Consider the following 19,145-nt stretch of genomic DNA (forward strand, 5'->3'; position numbering starts at 1 on the left):
CCCAGTTCCCTCAGCCTGTCCTTATAAGAGAGATATGCTCCAGTCCCTTAATCCCCTTTGTAGCCCTCTGTTTGACCTGCTGTAGGAGCTCCAGCTCCTCAGCTTCTGCTGAGGAGGCCAGAACTGCACAAAGTGGCCTCACCAGGGCTGAATAGAGGGGATCATCTCACCAGGCTGAATAGAGGATCATCACCTGGCCTCACCAGGGCTGAACAGAGGATCATCTCCCTCAACCTGCTGGGAATGCTCTGCTTAATGCTCTCCAGGATACCACTGACCACGTGGGAACAGTGCTGGCTCATGGGCAGCTTGTTGTCCACCAGGACATCCAGCTCCTTCTTTGAAGAGCTGCTCTCCCACCAGGACAGCCCCCAGCCTGTACAGGTGTCTGGGCTTCTTCCTCCCCAGGTGCAGGACCCTGCATTAACCTTTGTTGAATTTCAGACGGCTTAAAAAAAAAATATATATATAAACACATACACACACACACACACATATATATATACACACACATATATAATACATACATATACATATATATGTTTTATTATAAAAATTTATGTTATAATCTAATAATATATATAATTTTATACATTCTTACATTATAACATAAATTGTTACATATTATATACTTTAAAAAAGAGCACAAAAGTTTTCATACCATATGCATACACATAATAAACTGAAACATGTAAATGTATTTTTCTAAATTCTGCGTCTTAACATGGGAAATATTTGTTGCCTGAATTTACAGTAGGCAGAGAAACTCTGTGCCGAAGGATGTTGATAAGTCTATGAAAACATGATAGCTAAAAAAATTATACTTAGTAACATGTTACCTATATGCACATTGACAGGACTGGCTCCTGTAATGTCTTCCAGTAGCAGGACTGGGATGTGCAGGGCTCTGTTATGACCTGGCTGGACCTGTGGCTCAGGAGAGCCAGCACCCTACACACCAAATCCAGGGCCCTGGGGACCTGCTGAAGATCCCATGCACACACCCCACACTTACCCCTCAAAGAGCTGGAGAAAGTGGCAGCTCAGGACAGGCTGCCACCAAAGCAACAACCACAGCTCCCATTCAGCCACTTTTTCCTGAGGAGAACTCATCTGACAGGCTGTCAGGTGAATGAACAGAGGCAGCTGCTCCACGTATCCACCATCGGGCTGACAAGGGGTCCCCAGAAAGGTTGATTTTTGTGAACTACAATTCTGACAGCCATGTTTAGTCCTTGAATGCTCCTTTGTGGGAGAGGAAAAGTCAGCCTTTGTCTATCTTGTCTCCTTTTACTGCTATGGGAGAGATAACATCGCTACAATCATCTTTAAGGTTCAAAGCCATAAAAGAGCTAACTCAAGATTACAATACATAAAAAAATGATAGCTAAATGAAGGCTCAATGTTGCCTGAAATCTAAGTAATCTGTTTGTTAAAAATAGCATCACAAGGGGAGTGGTGACATAGAGTGCTTGTTGTAAAGGAATTTGAAAAAAAGGCAACAACAGACACAGAAGGTCTGAAACACTGAAGGCGTTATTGAAAAGCTCTGTTGAATTAAAATTTATTTGATTTGGCAAAGGTTTGTCACTAAGCTATTTATTATTAGCTCTGACTTGTCCATCACCTCATAAAAGTCAAATGAAATCAAAATGAAACCATGTATTTGAAAGTATTTTTAATAAATAACAAATATATGATCAAATTAAAGGTAAAAATAGACATGGTTTGAAAAGAAAAAAGTTAAAATTAAGAAGCAGAGAGAGCTGTGGAGAGATGCCTGGAGCAGCCTGTGGCAGAGGGAGGCAGGTGTCACACCATACTGCTGCTGCAGACATGTGTCCTTCCCACCACTCCTCCCAGACACCATTTCCTGCTCCGTGAAGTGTTCTGGGATGATGTACCAATGACTGGAGCCTGCCATTGCTGTTACTCCACAAGGTATGAGTTAAAAGAAGAGAATCTACAAGGCAGTTCTTAGTAGGAAAGGGCTGGAGGTCAGGGACATGAACCGGCCATGCTCCTGCCCCAGGGGGTGAAGGCAGCAAAGGGTGGCAGGCCTGGGCACTGGGATGATGCTTTATCCATCAGACTCTGCTGTTGGGAGTGTGACTTGGGAAGCCCTGGATCACGGGGATCATCAAAACCCTCTCTCAGCTGGCTTCAGCCTCAGGGAAGGGCAATCCCCCATCAGCCAGTAGGTGCATACAGATTCCTTCACAAAATCCAAAAAAAAACCACCCCAGCCCCACGGTCCCCTCATCCCCCCAAAAACCCCAACAGAAAAAAAAAACCCAAACCAAAACTAGACACCCGAAACAGGCTCACAGGTAATGATTTAGATGCATCATGCACGTGCTAATAAAAAAAAAAAAAAATCAAAATGGGGGGTGTACAATTATCAGGCAGGGGAATCTTTAGAGTCCCATTTAATCACCAAGTGCTGCTTTTCTGCCATTGCAATTTTATTTTGATTTGCTGCACTTTTTCTCTTACCTACTTCGAGTTTTGAGAGACTACCCAACAGTCCTTTAGCATAAAAGAGAGCAAAAGAGGAAACATAATTTACAAAATAAAATGGGATTGATAAAATATAAGGCAGACAAAAGTGGGTAAAAGACACCTATTATGGCATGTCATTTGGAAAGAAATATTTCTAGAGAAGTAGTGCTATTTATTTATGTGCAAATTGGTCAAGGAGTCGAGGTCTGGGTCAGCATAGAACACAGATTTGGATGCATACAACACTCCTAGAGAAGCACAAAAACAAGTCTTAGATTCAGATTATTTCAGTGTTCCAGTAAGGGGGGCATTAAGGAAGAGGAAAACAGCCTGGGAAAGGATGAGATGATAATGAAAACATCCCAGAAAGTAAGAGGACAAGCTAGGTAGATTAGGTTGAGGCAAGAACATTGCTCAGAACAGGTAGAAAAAAAATAGATGGTGGTGAGAACAGTACACAAAGGGGACACATTTGCACCACTTGAGAGCTTTGCAAAGCCCTATCTTACCCATCAGCATCTCGTCCATGGTAGTGTTGGTCAAGTAGGATGGAAGAGGCCATATCCCTCCCATTCTCATTGGATCACTGCTGGGATCCACTATGACATTATCCCTACCTAGGGAATTCTAATTAAAAGAAAATTACCTACAAATACTGGGACAGAGCAATGCTTCAGGGAACCCAATAGTCTCTCTGACAGTAAATAAAACCCGACTGGGGCAGAATACAAAATACTGCAAACAAATACTACCATCTACTACTGTTCAGGCTTCCAAAGATTTTTGACTCAAAAGACTTTCTGAGCCAAACTTGGTATTCTATACATTAAGTGTATAGAAGCCACTTTCTCTCCTGTAATTGCTCCAGTTTTCCTGTAAATGCTCTCAGCATTTATAATATCCTTTGGCAGGAGACTTCATCAGTCTTTCATTGTTTCATTAAGATTCACCCTTCTTTTTTTGTTACAGATCCCATCTGGTGACTGTTTTGTCTTTCCTGTATCACTTAGAGACCTTTGGTACAAGCCCAATAACCAATATCCATCAGTCATACCATTTCATGCAAAGAACCTGCCTACCTCTATTTTGTTGTTGTCCAAACCCCATTTATTTGATTACTGTAACTAACTCTCATATCTTCACTCCCAGGTAACTCAAAATTGTTTATTACATAATTGCTTACCTTTTTCTTTAGATAATTTGCAAATATGGTCAAGAGCAAAGCCAAATAAAAATCTCTGCAGAATTCAAGTAACATTCTCCCTTCATGGCAAAAGCTATTTACTACAATCAATTTGTATGTTCTGACCGTACTGTGCCCACCTTGTCCATGTGAGATCCTCCTTCTCAGCCCATGTCTAGGTTCAATTTGAGACTATTGCAAGGAATTACAGAACTTGCTGACCTGCCAATAAACTTTGTGGTTGGTAAAACAGGACTCCTTCATAAAAGCCTTATTGACCTTTTAGAAGCATAACAGGTTTACATGGTTGCTAATTCTAATTCAGTATTTCACATACCCCACAATGATTCATTTCACCGGTCAAGCCATACTACTAAGCAAATCATGAAAACCCTCAAAAGCACCAAATGTCAATCAGCTGAAGGGGAGCATTTAGAGATTACAATTCTGTATCTGTAATCTCTGCAGAGCACCTTAGTCCTATTTACTTGGGGAAATGCCATGCTTAAAATCAAAAAGTCTGCTGTCTTTTGTCAAACAGTTTGAGATTGCAAGTGAGAAGTTAGTCCTAGAGCTGGAACTGAAGTTTAACTATCAATTTCTTTGGCCTATCCTGCCATTACTGCACACTGCATGCTAGAATTCCTGCAGATAAGGAGCCTCTGCTACGATGTCCTTGACATTTTGTTGCAAATCCTGTTTTGGAGGCGCCTGGGAAGAGGGCTGAAAGGTTTTTTTCTCCACCAGCAGGACAAAGAATAGGCCTCAAGATTTTTCCTGAGTATTTCTCATCAGGGAATTGGTTTTCAGCTTTATTTCCTACAGAAACAAACTGTAGGTAGTGGTGATACCTTGTGTGCCTGTTCATGAATGTGCAAAAATCCCCAACACATCAGAAAACACATTCTATTAATATTGACAGCTCACCTAGTTAAGGAAACTGAACACAGTTCCTTTCCAGAGAGAAGAGGCAACTGCATCTATTAATGGGTTACCAATTTCAAGTTTACAGCTACAGACTGTTTTCTCTGAAACCCTCTGAGAGTGATAAATCTTTACAAAGTAGTCATAAAATGGAATGGGAAGATTGGATTCCAGCAATGTTGTCCTCATTTTGTGTTCGGTTATTTTAAGCTAACATTTTAACATTTCATGAGAAGGTAAAATTCTGTGTTGCATATTAGGATACTTTTAAAAGTGAAAGCAGTAGCCAGGAATGACACCACACAACAGGGAGTACTTTATATTAAAATATTCACCACAGTAAACTGGCTTTTTACCTGCTTTCATTTTCAGTGTTACAGCAGCTAAGAGGGAAGTGACTGATACAGGGATTGAGAACACAAAGATTCTGAAGTTTAAATTATTTACTGTGATTTTTAAAAAAAAGATTATATAAATATCATAAAAAGTATTACAAATTTAAGCAAGACTCCTTGGAGATAGTCAGCTATCCTTCATGCATAGAATTGCTTAAAAAAAGAGTTAAACATTCAGGCAATTTAATTTTTCTTTTTCAAAACTTTATTAGGTAGACATTACTAGATGACATTGTAAAACCCCTTGTGTGCAAGTGAACGAACTCTACAATGTATGTTTCCCCACAATTAATCAAATCCACTGCCCCCCACCCCCATTTCTGAATATTGATTCTAAGATGGGTGGAGTGCATTCAAATGCTACTTAACATTCTTCCATTTAATCATGGGGAAGCACTTTTTCAGTCTGTTGCTAACAGGGGCTTGGGATGTCAGTGTAAGTGAAAGGAATGCCTTTAAAGGAAATAAAGTACCGTAAGTTTTGTCTTACGAAATTCAGTCTCATACGAACACCAGATTCATCGCAGAGTCTTTTAAAAATTAAACTGCCTACCGTGATTGTATTTAGCAAAGTGAAGCAATACAGAGACGTATCTACTACTGAATACTAGTGAGGTAACATTTTTGAAAATAAAACTGTTAAAAAATTCACTTACTTTCGAAAGGTCCTGTCCAGCAGGACAAACATTGGCAGAATACCTTCCCTTGTATCCATGCATGAACATGTGCATATATAACCTGTGTCTACTATAGCTTTTTAAAGAACAAGATTTTAGTTATACATTCATCAGGACAAGTTTAAAGATCAGACATTACTATGGTAGATTCAACAAAAGACTTCAATGAACCATCTTTCTAGACCTCCTAAATGAAAAGGCACTCTGAAGAGGGTAGCAAGAAATAATCCTTACAAAACATTGACATGAACTGAAGCAGCCACTTAGGTAGCACACTCAACAGTGATTATTGGTATACATTTAAAATACCAACTTGAAGATGAATTATTTGTAAAATATTGCCCAAGACTACTGAATATTTTATCAAGTTATTACAGCATGAAGACCATTGTTGCAATACTTGGCAACAGAAAATATAGTTTTGGCTAAATGCAAGACAAAGATAATGGGGAAATCGTATCAGCATTTTGGTTGTGTGAATGCTGGTTCTAGGAGAGAAAAAAAATTCTTTTAAGGAAATAACTAGTAAAAATAAACACACAAACAGTAACTCATAAGGTTGAAGGAGTATTTTGACACATGGCGTCTTCTATTTAATAGATTATAGAAGGATCAAATTTTAAAATTCTGAGCTAATGCTGAAATAGAAGTCATTAAGATACATAATAATTCACTTATAATTTTATTGCAGTATGGCCCTAAATCAAATTCCCTATCACCAAAACCTTTAGATATGCAAGATGTATCCTGACTAAACAGTCACAGTAGTGTTCACAGTACGTGACAGCTATATCACCAAATAACTCCAGGGTGGAAAAAAAAAAGCCCCTCCTACAGTTCTGAAAAACTCAATAGTTTCAGGAAAATAAAAGGTTCAAAGGGATACTCATCTTAATTTCTCCTGCTTTTCTTTACAAATTCTCAGTGGAGGAAATTGAACATATTAAAACCATCTTGTGATCATGAATCTATAAAAAATAAGACCTTCTAAGCTTAATTTTTCTTCTTACCCCCCATTTACTCAATTTCCTTCTGATAATTAGCTTTTATACTTCAATCTTTTTGGCAGATAATTGCTTCCATAAGCTCATGAAATTCAAAGTAGTTTTAGAAAAGTAGCTTATTCCTGACCTCAGTAATAGATGGACAACAGTGGCATCAATGTTAGTAAGAACAAACAGGTCCTTTAAGTTTAGAACCTAAAGGGTAAAATTCCACTGTCTTCTGGAAAATGAAATAAGAAGAAATAAACCCCACAACACCCATTTTGAAGCTATCAGAAGATGGCAAAATGAGTTATACTTTTCCAGATCACACCTCCCACCCTGCAGTGAAGTGCTGGGCAGAGATCCCAGAGCTGCGCCACCATCTTGATCGATGGTTTCGTCCACCTAGATACCCACTCCACAGGAGTTACCAACTTGTATTAACAGGATAGCTCCAGCTGGATAACACTGAAATGCTCTCAACCCGCTTTAAGTCCCAGCCTAGCTGCAGTGCACCTCCATGTGCCATATTCCTTGGTGCTTCCACCTCCAAAAATTAGGGTGAACAAGGCACCAGTGAGCCCCCGAGCTGGCAGGTGCAGCCACAACAGGCTGTGCTCAATTCTCCTCTCCAACAGGCTGCATTTCTTTCAGTGGTTGAAAACTCAGGGCTTCTTACATTGGAGGAGCCAGACTTACTCTAACAACTTAAGATGCATTTCTGCAGAAGTCTGAAGGAAGATGGGAGGGATGGGGGCAAAGAGCCAGTTAAAAAAAACCACAGAAATGAGATCATCAGAATTAACATAAGCATGGCAGATTACTTTTATGATAGGCTAACTTCTTCCCTAATATAACATTTGTCAACTTTCTCAGCAAACCAAACTCATTACTTTGGGTTAATCTAACTGTAGGAGCCCACAGAACAGGAATTCCCACATTGCTCTGCTGAGGGGTATGAACACCTTTCATTTGTTTCACGCAATAAGGCACTTACACATTTTAAATCCCTCATTATACAAAACACTAAATACTGGAATTCAAGCGTTGCTTTCATAGGCATTGCCTTCCTCCAGTTTTTACAAGTTCTTAGCCATCCCATAAATATACTACAAAAAGTTCCCATCACTGATGCATCTAGCTTGTATGCTGCCCAAATACAGAACTAGAAACTGCTTTCTTAATGAATCCACAGTGTTTGGCCAGCACCCTAGTTGTGCCAGAAGCCTGTACACTAAAAAGGGTGTGATCTATTATCTCACTACCCTCACTCCTTACCATTCAAATGAAACCTATTTTAAAGGGAACCCGTCACCCTAAAATACACAAAACAAGAGATGGGGGCAAGGGAAGACTTCTCATTGAACTGTCATGGAATTAAATTCAGCTTGTACTCTTCAGAGGTAATTTTTCTTTTTTTCAACACTATTCTCATCTCTACCATAGTGACAAGAATTAACAAATACCCGAAAATGTTATTTTGTACTCATATGCTTAGTTATGTAACAAAGATGATGGTGCTGTTTAAGTAACTTTTTAAAAGTCAAAATTAAAAGCCCTGAAGAAAAACAGATTTCAGCATCTTGCTTTTAAGTAATGTAAATACAACAAAATTAATATTTTGCTTATATCTCAGCAAAGCATTAATGAAGCAATTTCTTATGAGATCACATTTTACAGGTGCAATTTGATCATCAGCCATTTTCACGAGTCAGCTTCAAATTATGAGATTTAGAATGAGAAGGAGCGCATACAAACAAAGTGTGTAAGAATGGAAACATGGTAAACAATTTATTATGAGATGGTAAACAATGAAATGTAAATCTGTCCCTGTCCTTGCAATTTCTGGACACAAATCAGTAGGATGCAAATTGATATGAAAAACTCTTAGGAGTGCATTTTTTATGCAAAAACATAGTCCATGACTAAAGACTGAATCCATCTGCTCACCCAGAGCTTGCATAAGGCATGAAGATGCTTTCTGACTGCATCATAGTTTTACAGGACGGGTTCAAAACACCTGAACAGCTTCTCTGAATTCTGTAAATATACTTCCTTCTAAAAATGAGGTAAATGTGGCATTGTGTTAGTAACATCATGCTCTGTGACAGTAAGTTAAAAATTTCAAAAATACTGTTTTCAGTCTGACAAATTTTCAACAAGGTGAACACTGAATGGGGTTGGCATGCAATTGTGTTTAAGATATGTGCGAAGTTCACATCAATGCTAAACAAATATTTTTACACAATAGGCTTCTCTTCTGCCTTTAATCTATCCAAACACTTCAGATTAATTTTTCATGTTTTGATAAGCCAAATAAGCACCAAAAAAGGTTTTCTTTTGCACAATATACATATTTTAATAAATGCATCACTGTTATAACTATTGTGTTATACCGACAGATTTATAAATTAACAGCTGGAATTATGTTTCAAAATGTATGTATTTATTTCTTGCTATGGAGTAATTAAAACTTATTACACATGTTTAACTTTGAAATCAGAGCATGCACTCTAAGATCAGTTTTCATTTCCCTACGTTATGGCATTTCACTATTAGGCCAAGAGAAGAGAAGCATCAGTGATTAATTGCCTAATATGTGCAGCCTGTTCCTTACTGCAGAGAGAACATATGGTTCCTAAACTCTTATGCACAGAAAGGTAAGGAAGAATCAGCACGGAAGCTTCAGTCTGCAAGCAACTGCATTTGTTAGTTTTATTACAAAAATGTTTTGGAGTATTAAGTGCTCAAGCTGTAACAACAGTAAAAACACTGTCTTTCAATCGAATCAAGGCTCAGCTGGTTTTTCATGTAACAGTAGCAAGATGAACTACCAAGTAGATCAGCAACATAACTTTTTAGATGTTGTGCACCCTCAAGTTTGTGTGTTAAGTCCTAAAAATACTGAACAGCCGCAATTCCATCTCTTACAGTGTGCTGCTATTTGTTACATTGAAGAAAGCAGAATTTGAAGAAATGTTACTTAACACTCTTTGGGTATTACTTCTAATTTTTTTAGTGACTCAAAGCATTAAAGTTTCTTTATTCTATAAAATAATAAAGAAATAATTAAACTCCTCTCCTGAAAATCTACTCTAATGAGAATGTTGTTTGGAAATTCTTCCCAACTCCTTCCCTCTCCTGTGCTTACTCAACACACTGGCATCATTCTGCAACGAGAGGAGTGGCTCCAAATTAGTTTGCACTTCTTAAGAAGTGAACCAGGTTTTCCATGGCTATCAACACGCTTCCAGATGTTTTTATAAAAGTATTTGTGACCAAATTTCACACTGGCACAAAAATAGTTTTCTCTGGTTTAATGGGGCTGTGACTAATGTCAGGAATGAAGCTGACTCACTGCAACTATAAGGCTTAAAAATGAAAAGAAAGTAAGAAATTATCTAATAGTCTCCTCATGTAGGATTCTTTCCATCAGCAGAGATCTAATATAGATTATAATAGTAACAGCAATCTGTGGTTCTTACCCACAACTTGAACCTGCACAATTAGCATAGCAAAAATTATGATGTAAGGTTTGCTCAAGAAACAAAATAACATAACTGAATTTAAAAAACCCAAAAAAACTAACAAACCAACCAATAATTTGCCTGGCAATCTGTTTGGCCACTGAATATTATACAGTTTCTCAAACCTAACTGGCATAAGAAACCATTCCATCATTGGTGAACTTATATCCTCTGGGAGAATTACTGCCCCACCTACACACCATTTAACATCACACAAACTGTGACAGTCTTTGGAAGAGCAAAAAGCCTATTGGCTAAAAAGAATACCTGACAGTGATCCAAAATGCCTTCTAGTTAAAATTGGCAGTAGTCCCTGCAAATTAATATTTTTAATAAAGTAAAACTTTTGTAATGAATAAATAGGTGTAAATTACAAAAACCCTTAACACACTAGGCAGAATTACCAAGTCAGCATTAGGAGCATCAAAACCAAACACAAAATCTTCCCTTACACATTTGCACTGCCTCAAAGGAAGATAATAGATCACTCAAAGTGCACTGTACTTTAATGACACTGAACAGGTAGGAATATGCTGTTTATTATAGAGGTGGTGAGAACTGAAGACTCACTGACTTTTTTGTACAGAACTAAGCCTGATGGGTCAGCTCAGCACAAAGCTACTTGGAATTGTTTTTGTGGTTCTTGCCTGTATTCCTACTCAGCTTATTACTCTCACTGGCTAATAGGAAAGGAAAAGCACAATTTTCTACATAAGGAAAACCACAATTTTTTTTTGCAGTCACAAGCTCCTGTATAAGCTCTCTACATATACCTAACTATGCTCTGAGATGCTACGGGACAGAAAATGATCCTGCTGCTGATATGGCTGAGTAGCCCTGGGACTTGACCCCACTACTGAAATACAACTAAATTCTGCCTAGTGGAGAAAGGGAGAGCAGCTCCTGGGGAGTGGTGTGGCCAGCCAGCCCTCCTAGCAGGAGCAGGATGGGGAACACACACACAGCCACGGCACAGGACAGGGAACACCTAGCCATGGCACAGGATGGGGAATACACACACACAGCCATGGCACAGGACAGGGAACACCCAGCCATGGCACAGGATGGGGAATACACACACAGCCACGGCACAGGACAGGGAACACCCAGCCATGGCACAGGATGGGGAATACACGCACAGCCATGGCACGGGACAGGGAACACCCAGCCATGGCACAGGATGGGGAATACACGCACAGCCATGGCACCATGGCACAGGATGGGGAATACACACACAGCCATGGCACGGGACAGGGAACACCCAGCCATGGCACAGGATGGGGAGAGCCCCAGCTCTGACTGCGCGGCTGTACGCAGGACTGAGCGCACAGGCAAACCCAGCCCCAGCAAGCTTGGAACAGAAGGCTAGTGTAGAATGGATTTAAGCATTTCCCAGTCTGAACACAGGCACTGATGAGCAACATCCTTGCACAAAGATAAATAATCTTAAATATCAACTGTCGCAAAAGAAAACACAATGACCATGATGATCAGCATACAGTAGTGTGGAATCTGCCTTAGCAGGTTAATATAGCTGCCTAATGAAGTTTTCTGCTAATAAACATGAAGCAGAACAGCCTGATGGTTTCTTTAAAGTAGTTACAAAAAACCAATACACTTACATAATTTCCTTATAAGGTTCATTCAGTTTCTTTCAAAAGAATAAATTAATGTTTTTAAAACAAATGACATGGCTTTGATGCATATAAGGTTTGCTGTGATGAGTTGCTTAAAAGCTAATATTTAACCAAATGAAGCTTTGTACTGAGCTACTTCTCATGCTTTAGTAGGTTATATTATATAATATTGATAAAAATTGTATTTATGTACTTTTCAAGTGGGAGTATTTTTATACAGATGGAAAAAGACTTCCATACTCATATTCTGCCAGGTTCTTGAACATTTATCCTGCTCTACAGAACAAATTATCATAATTCCTTGCAATTGCAAAATTATTAACTGCAAAAATTATTATAATTCCTTTTTGTTCTGTGCAGGAAAAGCACAATCAGACTCACCCCTCTTTACAAGGTCAAAGATGTCTCTTTCTGCTCTGTATAGAAAATGAAGAACCATTTCCCTTTGATTTAATCTGTTCTGATAAAATCAAAATGGCCTAGATGAAATGATAATGTAGGAGCTGAGTTGTATGTTCCTTTTCTCCATCCACAAGGACATACTTTCTGAATAGAAGTAAGTGCAGATCTATTATCTTCCCTTTTATGTTCTTTATTCTAGTATCTTAGTTTCAGATCTTACTGAACTCTAGTTAAAAACTGAAAAAGGCAAACATGGCAGAGTGAAAACAGCTACAAAGACTGTAAGAATATCTCTCCCATTTACACAGAACCAGGAAAAGAAAGGAAATTAATCCACTGCGTAGTTAAGTACAGATAATCTCAAGTACTAAATTCTCAAGTGGAATAGTTTGACACCAAGTTATAGACTGCATTGCAAACCTAAATTTATATATATCTCACTCTCTGAGGTCTGAAGGTTTTTCTAAATAATACAAAAATATCTTCATTATTTGACATTTAAAGAGAGGAATAAAAATCCCTGAGTAAGCCAAAGACAACTGATATGTATAGCCTCAGAAAACACACTCAAAACCAAGACCAATTTTAAGGCAGCTTCCAACTTCAGACAGAACACAAATAGAAAACTGATGTGTCTCAGAAGAAAGTAAGTCTAAATAACAGGTGAATTCGCATTGGCAATAGGCTTTGAATTTTAATTCTAAACATCATTGCTTCCCTTCTTAATTTGCAAATCTTTGAAAGGTACTATTTCTACTGTTAGGGTAACAGGGTAAACACGCCCTTAAATTCAAATGGAAATTATTAAATAGTTATTGACTACTATGGTGTGCTTGAAGAAAAAAAAAACACAAGAAAACAAAACCAGAAGCTGACAGAAAACAAGCATACTAGCCAACTATGGTAAACTGATATTTGTGTTTCCAGGTAAACAAAAGTTATCAGCTTCTTCCACTGAGGCTTCAAAGTCAAAGTATCTTGTAACAGTATTATGTTGGTGGGGCAGAACACCATTTGCTTAAAAATTACAACTGGATTCAGATTTAACAATAATTTTCAAAGAAAGTGGTACAGAGTACATCCTCTTAAATGATACGTTTTTTTGCAAGCCTAAATTTTGAAGTCAGTAGACTTTTAAGGACATTTCCCATCTTCCTGCTTCCCCTTTCCCCATATATACACAAACATAGATATATAAATATGTGTGTATCTTCAGACACACAAACTGAAAAGAAGTACCTTCACAGTACAAATCCAATCTTCTTTTCTTTAAGATTAGCTTGCATTTTTACAGTATAAAGTAGATTTTTTTTATTCAGTTCCTTTCTTTATTGTTTCAGTGTTCTGTCTAAACAAATTTATTCTAGTTTTTAAGTTATGTTTGTATGATAGATTTGGATTAAAATTAAAAGTCTAAAAATTCTCAGTAATTGACTCCTTATGCAGAATTACATTGCTTTTGTTGTGATGCACCGAGAAAGAGGTTTGGTAGCAAACAGTAGAACTTAAGGAAAAAAGAGCAAAGATAGCTGTTCTCTTCAGAACTGTCATGTGCCAGGAAGAGAAACACTGGAAGCAGAAAGTAAGAATGAAGTGGTCTCCTAAGAATTTATGATCGCTTCCCTTACCCTGGATTCACAGATTTTCCTCCTAAGACATCAGTGGATACTCCAAGACTTGTGTAGTAGTAGCCTACTCAAGGGAACAAACAAACAAAATGTGCTATTTAGGCTATAAAATTTCATCAAATCAATCCTCACACAGGTAGTGTGTAGCATGTGTATCATATTCCAAGTCAGAATAAAAAGAGCAGGTTTCCAGCTTCCCTGAAGACACATTTCAGGGATATCTTGGGACAGATTAGGCCACTGACACATCTTATTATCTAAACTCTTCAGATTTTTTCTGTACTGTGAGAATTTAAAAAATGAAGTCCTGTTGTAAGAAATCTTGTTACACCCTCTGCCATTAATATTAACAGACTGTCATAAATAAATTACTGAAGTGAAACCAATCACCACACTCTTAAGTATCACGGCGCTCCAGTACTAAGGGTATTTCCCTCTGAGGCACTGCAGTTTGGCGGTGGCAATGTGCACTCCACTGGCAGGAGGGCTCAGAAGACAACCAGCTGTCGTGCTCTGGCATGTGATGGGGTTTTGGTATGCTGAACAGAATGCTGTGTGATGGAAGTTATTTACAGAAGTAGTTTTTAATACCAAAAGTAGTATGCTCAGTACACAGTAAGAGTCCAAACACTTCTAAGCATTTCCACCTTAAAGGCCGACGCTGAAGTTAAACAAGCACATGTTAGCAGTTAAATGCTTTCTTCACAGGCCAAATCGGTAGTAGAGTTGTGGCTACAATACAGACTTGGATTGTCTGGTTCAGAAACTTAGACTCAAAAAAACCCCTCCAAAGTAATAACTAAAAAAAAAAACCAAAACCAAAAAACATTTAAAAAGCAGCAGTCAGGGGGCCCATCTTGTTGAGAGTGCACCAGAGCAGAGAGGCTTTCTGGTCTGCAGTAGTGTTGTCAGCTGAGGGAAGATGGCAGGAGAGCCCCCATCCTTCTTCCAGGGCGGTGGCTTTGATGCTGTAACCAGCACTGTATTGCTCTGTTGCACAAAACACTGATAGCCCTTGCAGGACCAGCTCAGTTCAGGCGAGTCATGTCCGTCCTCACCAGGGCATACCTGTCCGTGACCTTTTCCTCTGCTTTTTACAAAGGCAATAGACAGGAAACACAAATAAACCTGCCAAAAGAAGGAAACATGAAAAAACCACATAATTAAATGCAATCCTTTGTGCATATGTATGCATGTGTATGTTCTTTAGAGATATATATTCGGATGGAGCTTTTCATGTCCCAGGAGAATTTGGAGAAGCAGAAAAAAATACTAGCCTGAAACAACCAATGTCTTTGATAATGAGTTAAGCTACACTTACGCTTTTCTATTATGACAAATTCCTGCCAACCCTACACTCACCTCTGACAAATTAACTTCTGAATCATGCTGTTTGGTATATGATACAAATAAAACTTTTAAAAGCACTCTGGAAATTCTTAGATCTAAATTCAAAGCTGATGTAACTACGCTAGTTTTCAATTAGATTCACATGCAATAGAGACAGCACTTTATAGTTTACTTTTTATTTATTTTTATAAGCGTCCTCATCTACTGTGAAGTAATACCAAATGTTTATATTTAATTATATCAAGTGTTTATGCTTGCCTCGACAGGGAACTATTTATTCTTAAGTCTTTTGAGAGAAAGAAAGCTGTAAAAACAAAAATAAATATATACAACACAATCATTCAGGTGAAAAATAATTTGTCAAATGTCTGTATTCTTTCAAACCCAAATAAGAAGGATCTTCTTTCTCTTGCCACCAGCTGACTGAAATGGCTGTAGATTTTCTTTTGAAACACCACTACAACATAGAACAAAAGACTACTACAATCACAGGGTTGTTGCTTTGCTCAATAGACTTGTAAATGGCGCAGTATGATTTTCAGCTATGTAACTGAAATTATTCTACTAGTGGTTGGCAGCAAATATTGTTCTAATTACCTCAAAACCAAAATTTTTCTATAAATAATCAATGTTTTTGGAACTGCTCATACTGCTGGCCTTGATCATATCTTATCCAGCCAAGCCTAGGATGAGACTTCAATGGCATTCTGATTATTATTGCAAATATTGTTACTATATTACTGCAATATACTCTTGATTTTTAGTATATAAAAAAGTGGGTTTTTTCCCCCCCACCATAGATTATACCAGATTGCAGACCAAAATAAGATTTACTGGCACTAAGAAGCCTTTATTGTTTAAAATTTTGGCATAAAAATGCTATTGAATAGAATAAATATTTAAGATAAGCACTGCTCACTCTCTTCATTGAAGATGGTTGGTCTAAACACAGAAATTACAGCAATATTCCTTATTTGGCCAGATGTAGTCTAGAAAAGCTGTAACAGTATTTTGGTTATAGGTTGACTAGTTACTTCCAACCTTATTAATATAGCTATCCTGGTGTATTTTGGCTTTATTGTATCAAAATAAAGGAGCCACACCCCAATATACCTCAGGGCTGGGCATGCACTGCAAATTCTCAGTGGAAAAAGCAGTTTGATGAAAAGCTGTGAAGCAGCATGATCCCTTAGTGACACGCTGCTGCCAATCTAAAGAGTGGATAAGCACTCACATGAGCAAAATTATACCTTGTTGTCACAGCTAATCTTTCTGTGGGAAAACTCAGCTAAGCCAGGTAAAGAGCAGCTTTGCTAAAGTATCTGTCCACATTAACAGAGCTTTGATATTGTAATCACGTGAGTTCAGAGTACCAGTTTTTGTGATGTAATACAATTTGGCAGCCTTCTCACTGGATCATGTTTTGAGACTGACTCATCCCAATTTGCTGCTTTGCTGCTGTTGCATCTTCAAGCTGGTGAGCTCTTGGGACTAAGCCTTAGTTCCCTAAAAATCTTGTCATACACGTGACCAAGATTATGAAATTGTGATTCAATGGGGTGATTATAAGGCTGGGTCCAAGTCAGTCAGCCCCCAGGATTATATTTAAATTACTCTGAACTTTTTGCTAGTTTATCTAGAGCAGTTAAAGAAGTTTATTTGGAAAATGAAATAAATGGGAACAAAAATGAAGCTAGTAAGCATAAATTTAAAAACCTCATTTTTTAAGAAAAAAGTAATGTGCTTAATACTAAAACAACATCTGTGAAATCTGTACTTTGTGTCCATGTTTTTGAGATGTCATATAGAGAAAGCCACTGCATAATCAGGATTAGTTTCATTCACATATGTAACTCTTACCTATTACAACAGCTACAGCTCCCAGTGCCAGTCCCAGAACCAATATTAGGGGTGTAATGAGTAGTTTTCCAGCTGAAATGCAAAATTCATTAAACAGTTCAAAGAAGGTTTTACTTTTTCCTTTCCAACAATTCATAAATATTTCAATATCAGAAAATATTTTAATCTATTATTTTTAAAATAATATTCTTTACCTCTAAAAATAGGATTCCTATTTGTAATTTCATCCTACAAATTCAGCCAGGAACTACCACCACACAGTCAGTTCCCTATACACATTTCTCTTTGCCCTCTTCACCCACCACAACTCTCTGAGCACAGCTTACTTCATACATTAACAGCTTGCATTTATTTCTGTTTCCATTCTGAAGTCCCTCAAGCATCAACAGGAACGTGATAGCTATAAAGCTACTATAATTTGGCTTCTCTGGAATCCTACTGCATGGCAACCAGCCTGGAGAGATGCCAAATAAACTAGCATCTTGGAAAGTTTAGGTTAGCTCAAGGTGATGAGACCATCACCTTTAAATACATTTCTGCTCGCTTTAAAAGGTTACAGTGAAGTGCTTATGTACAGCTGTGATTTAGGTCTAAGTCAAACCACAGCCAAGTCTATTTTGGATCTACATTTATAAGGATATGTTGTGGCTCTCACATGAGTAGGGCAGTGAGTGATGTTGAGCAGCACACTTGCTAGAGCATAAAACCAAGAAGAAATAAAGCATGTTCATGTTCTTTACTTTCTGATGAGTTCATGATTTGTAGAAGTTCCCACAGTGAAGGCAGGGGTCTTGCTGAAAATGTGAATTTGAAACTGAGCCAGAACCCAAGCTATCTTCCTTGCACTGCACACTTTCAATGGAAGAATCTCCCTAGCTCTGTTGGCTGAGCAGCTGGGTCAAAGACATCCCTTAACTGAGCTGTCTGAAAATGCAGGAGGGCAGGCATTTTTACTGATACACCAGCAGTCTGAGCAGGGACTTGAAATTCTGCAATTCTCCAAGTTAGGTATGTGTTTGAAAGGTCACCTCTAGAATGGGAGAAAAACTGAGTTTGTTACCTCTCTCTTCCCTCCCTCAAGTCACTCATATCAGATTTCAGTAAGTGGATTACTACATTTAATAATGATGTAAACCTTTCCATAACCTGAGACACTAATTTGAGCAGTCTGAAGGAAAAATGAGATATTTTGGAAATATTTACAGCAGTTTAATGAACTGGTCCTTTTCTCGCTCTGTTTTGATAGCTTTTAAATTTCATGGGAGTGCAGTGGGTGGGAAACATTAATTCCTAGAAGAAAAAAAAATTGGCAAATATTTGTATTACTCTAGTTGCTAGGCATCCTAATGGCATACCTTCCTGGGACTCCACTGAGCTGTGTTCTATACACACAGAACTTGTCAAGTATATTATTCAAGTGTAGACAGAAGAATGAATGTAAAGTGATGAAAAACCTCAAGAAAGGTCCAAAAGAAATGGAAAGCATTTTAAAACATCATCAGAGTCTTCAACAATTTCAAGTTAAGCTTGTAAAAGATTAGAGGCTTACGATATGAACTCCTTACTTCATTAATAGCCATGTAATTAGAATGCTAGAAAATTATGGTGTTTGGTATCAAAATTATTAAAAATTATTAAAAACTTAAATCACTGAGCTGGTGACTAAGTATGCAGAAACAGAGCCTATGGGAAGGGCTAAGCTAGCCTTCAATTGGAATAACTTCTTTTCATTCACAAAGAACAGTTCCTGAGCTAATTCAAGAACTTGTTCCCTTATATTTGACAAATTCAGAGCTGAAATAAAGCGTGAGTAGTGTCTTTCCTTCTGCCTGTGAATATGAAGTTATGAGTACTGTGTAGTTATCTTTCATAATTTACCTTATAGAATAAAATGACTTTATCATCGTGAGACCATATCCTCTTTTGGTTAGCAACGCATTATTTCTAAAGACCAAATTTCAAAACAAATACTATTTCTGCTTATATATCTGTCACATTCAAATCCTTAATTTCTCTACCTTTGTAAACTAAAATTAACAAACAACACAAGGAGAACAAGGCTTGCAAATGCTGC

General features: G+C 37.9%; 1 protein-coding gene across 1 annotated transcript in view; it reads right to left on the bottom strand.

The window, feature by feature from the left end:
- Positions 1 to 5,186: 5,186 nt before the first annotated feature.
- RNF217 (ring finger protein 217) overlaps positions 5,187 to 19,145 on the bottom strand; it is a 64,564-nt gene continuing 50,605 nt past the window's right edge. Inside the window, exons 5-6 of the mRNA XM_036404518.1 lie at positions 17,072 to 17,143; positions 5,187 to 14,989 (exon numbers count right to left, since the gene is read on the bottom strand). Of these exons, the coding sequence (XP_036260411.1) occupies positions 14,916 to 14,989; positions 17,072 to 17,143 (146 nt within the window). The 3' untranslated portion in view covers positions 5,187 to 14,915. The remainder of the gene's footprint in view (positions 14,990 to 17,071; positions 17,144 to 19,145) is intronic.

This window comes from Molothrus ater, chromosome 3 (assembly GCF_012460135.2).
Source record: "Molothrus ater isolate BHLD 08-10-18 breed brown headed cowbird chromosome 3, BPBGC_Mater_1.1, whole genome shotgun sequence".
Taxonomy (NCBI): domain Eukaryota; kingdom Metazoa; phylum Chordata; class Aves; order Passeriformes; family Icteridae; genus Molothrus; species Molothrus ater.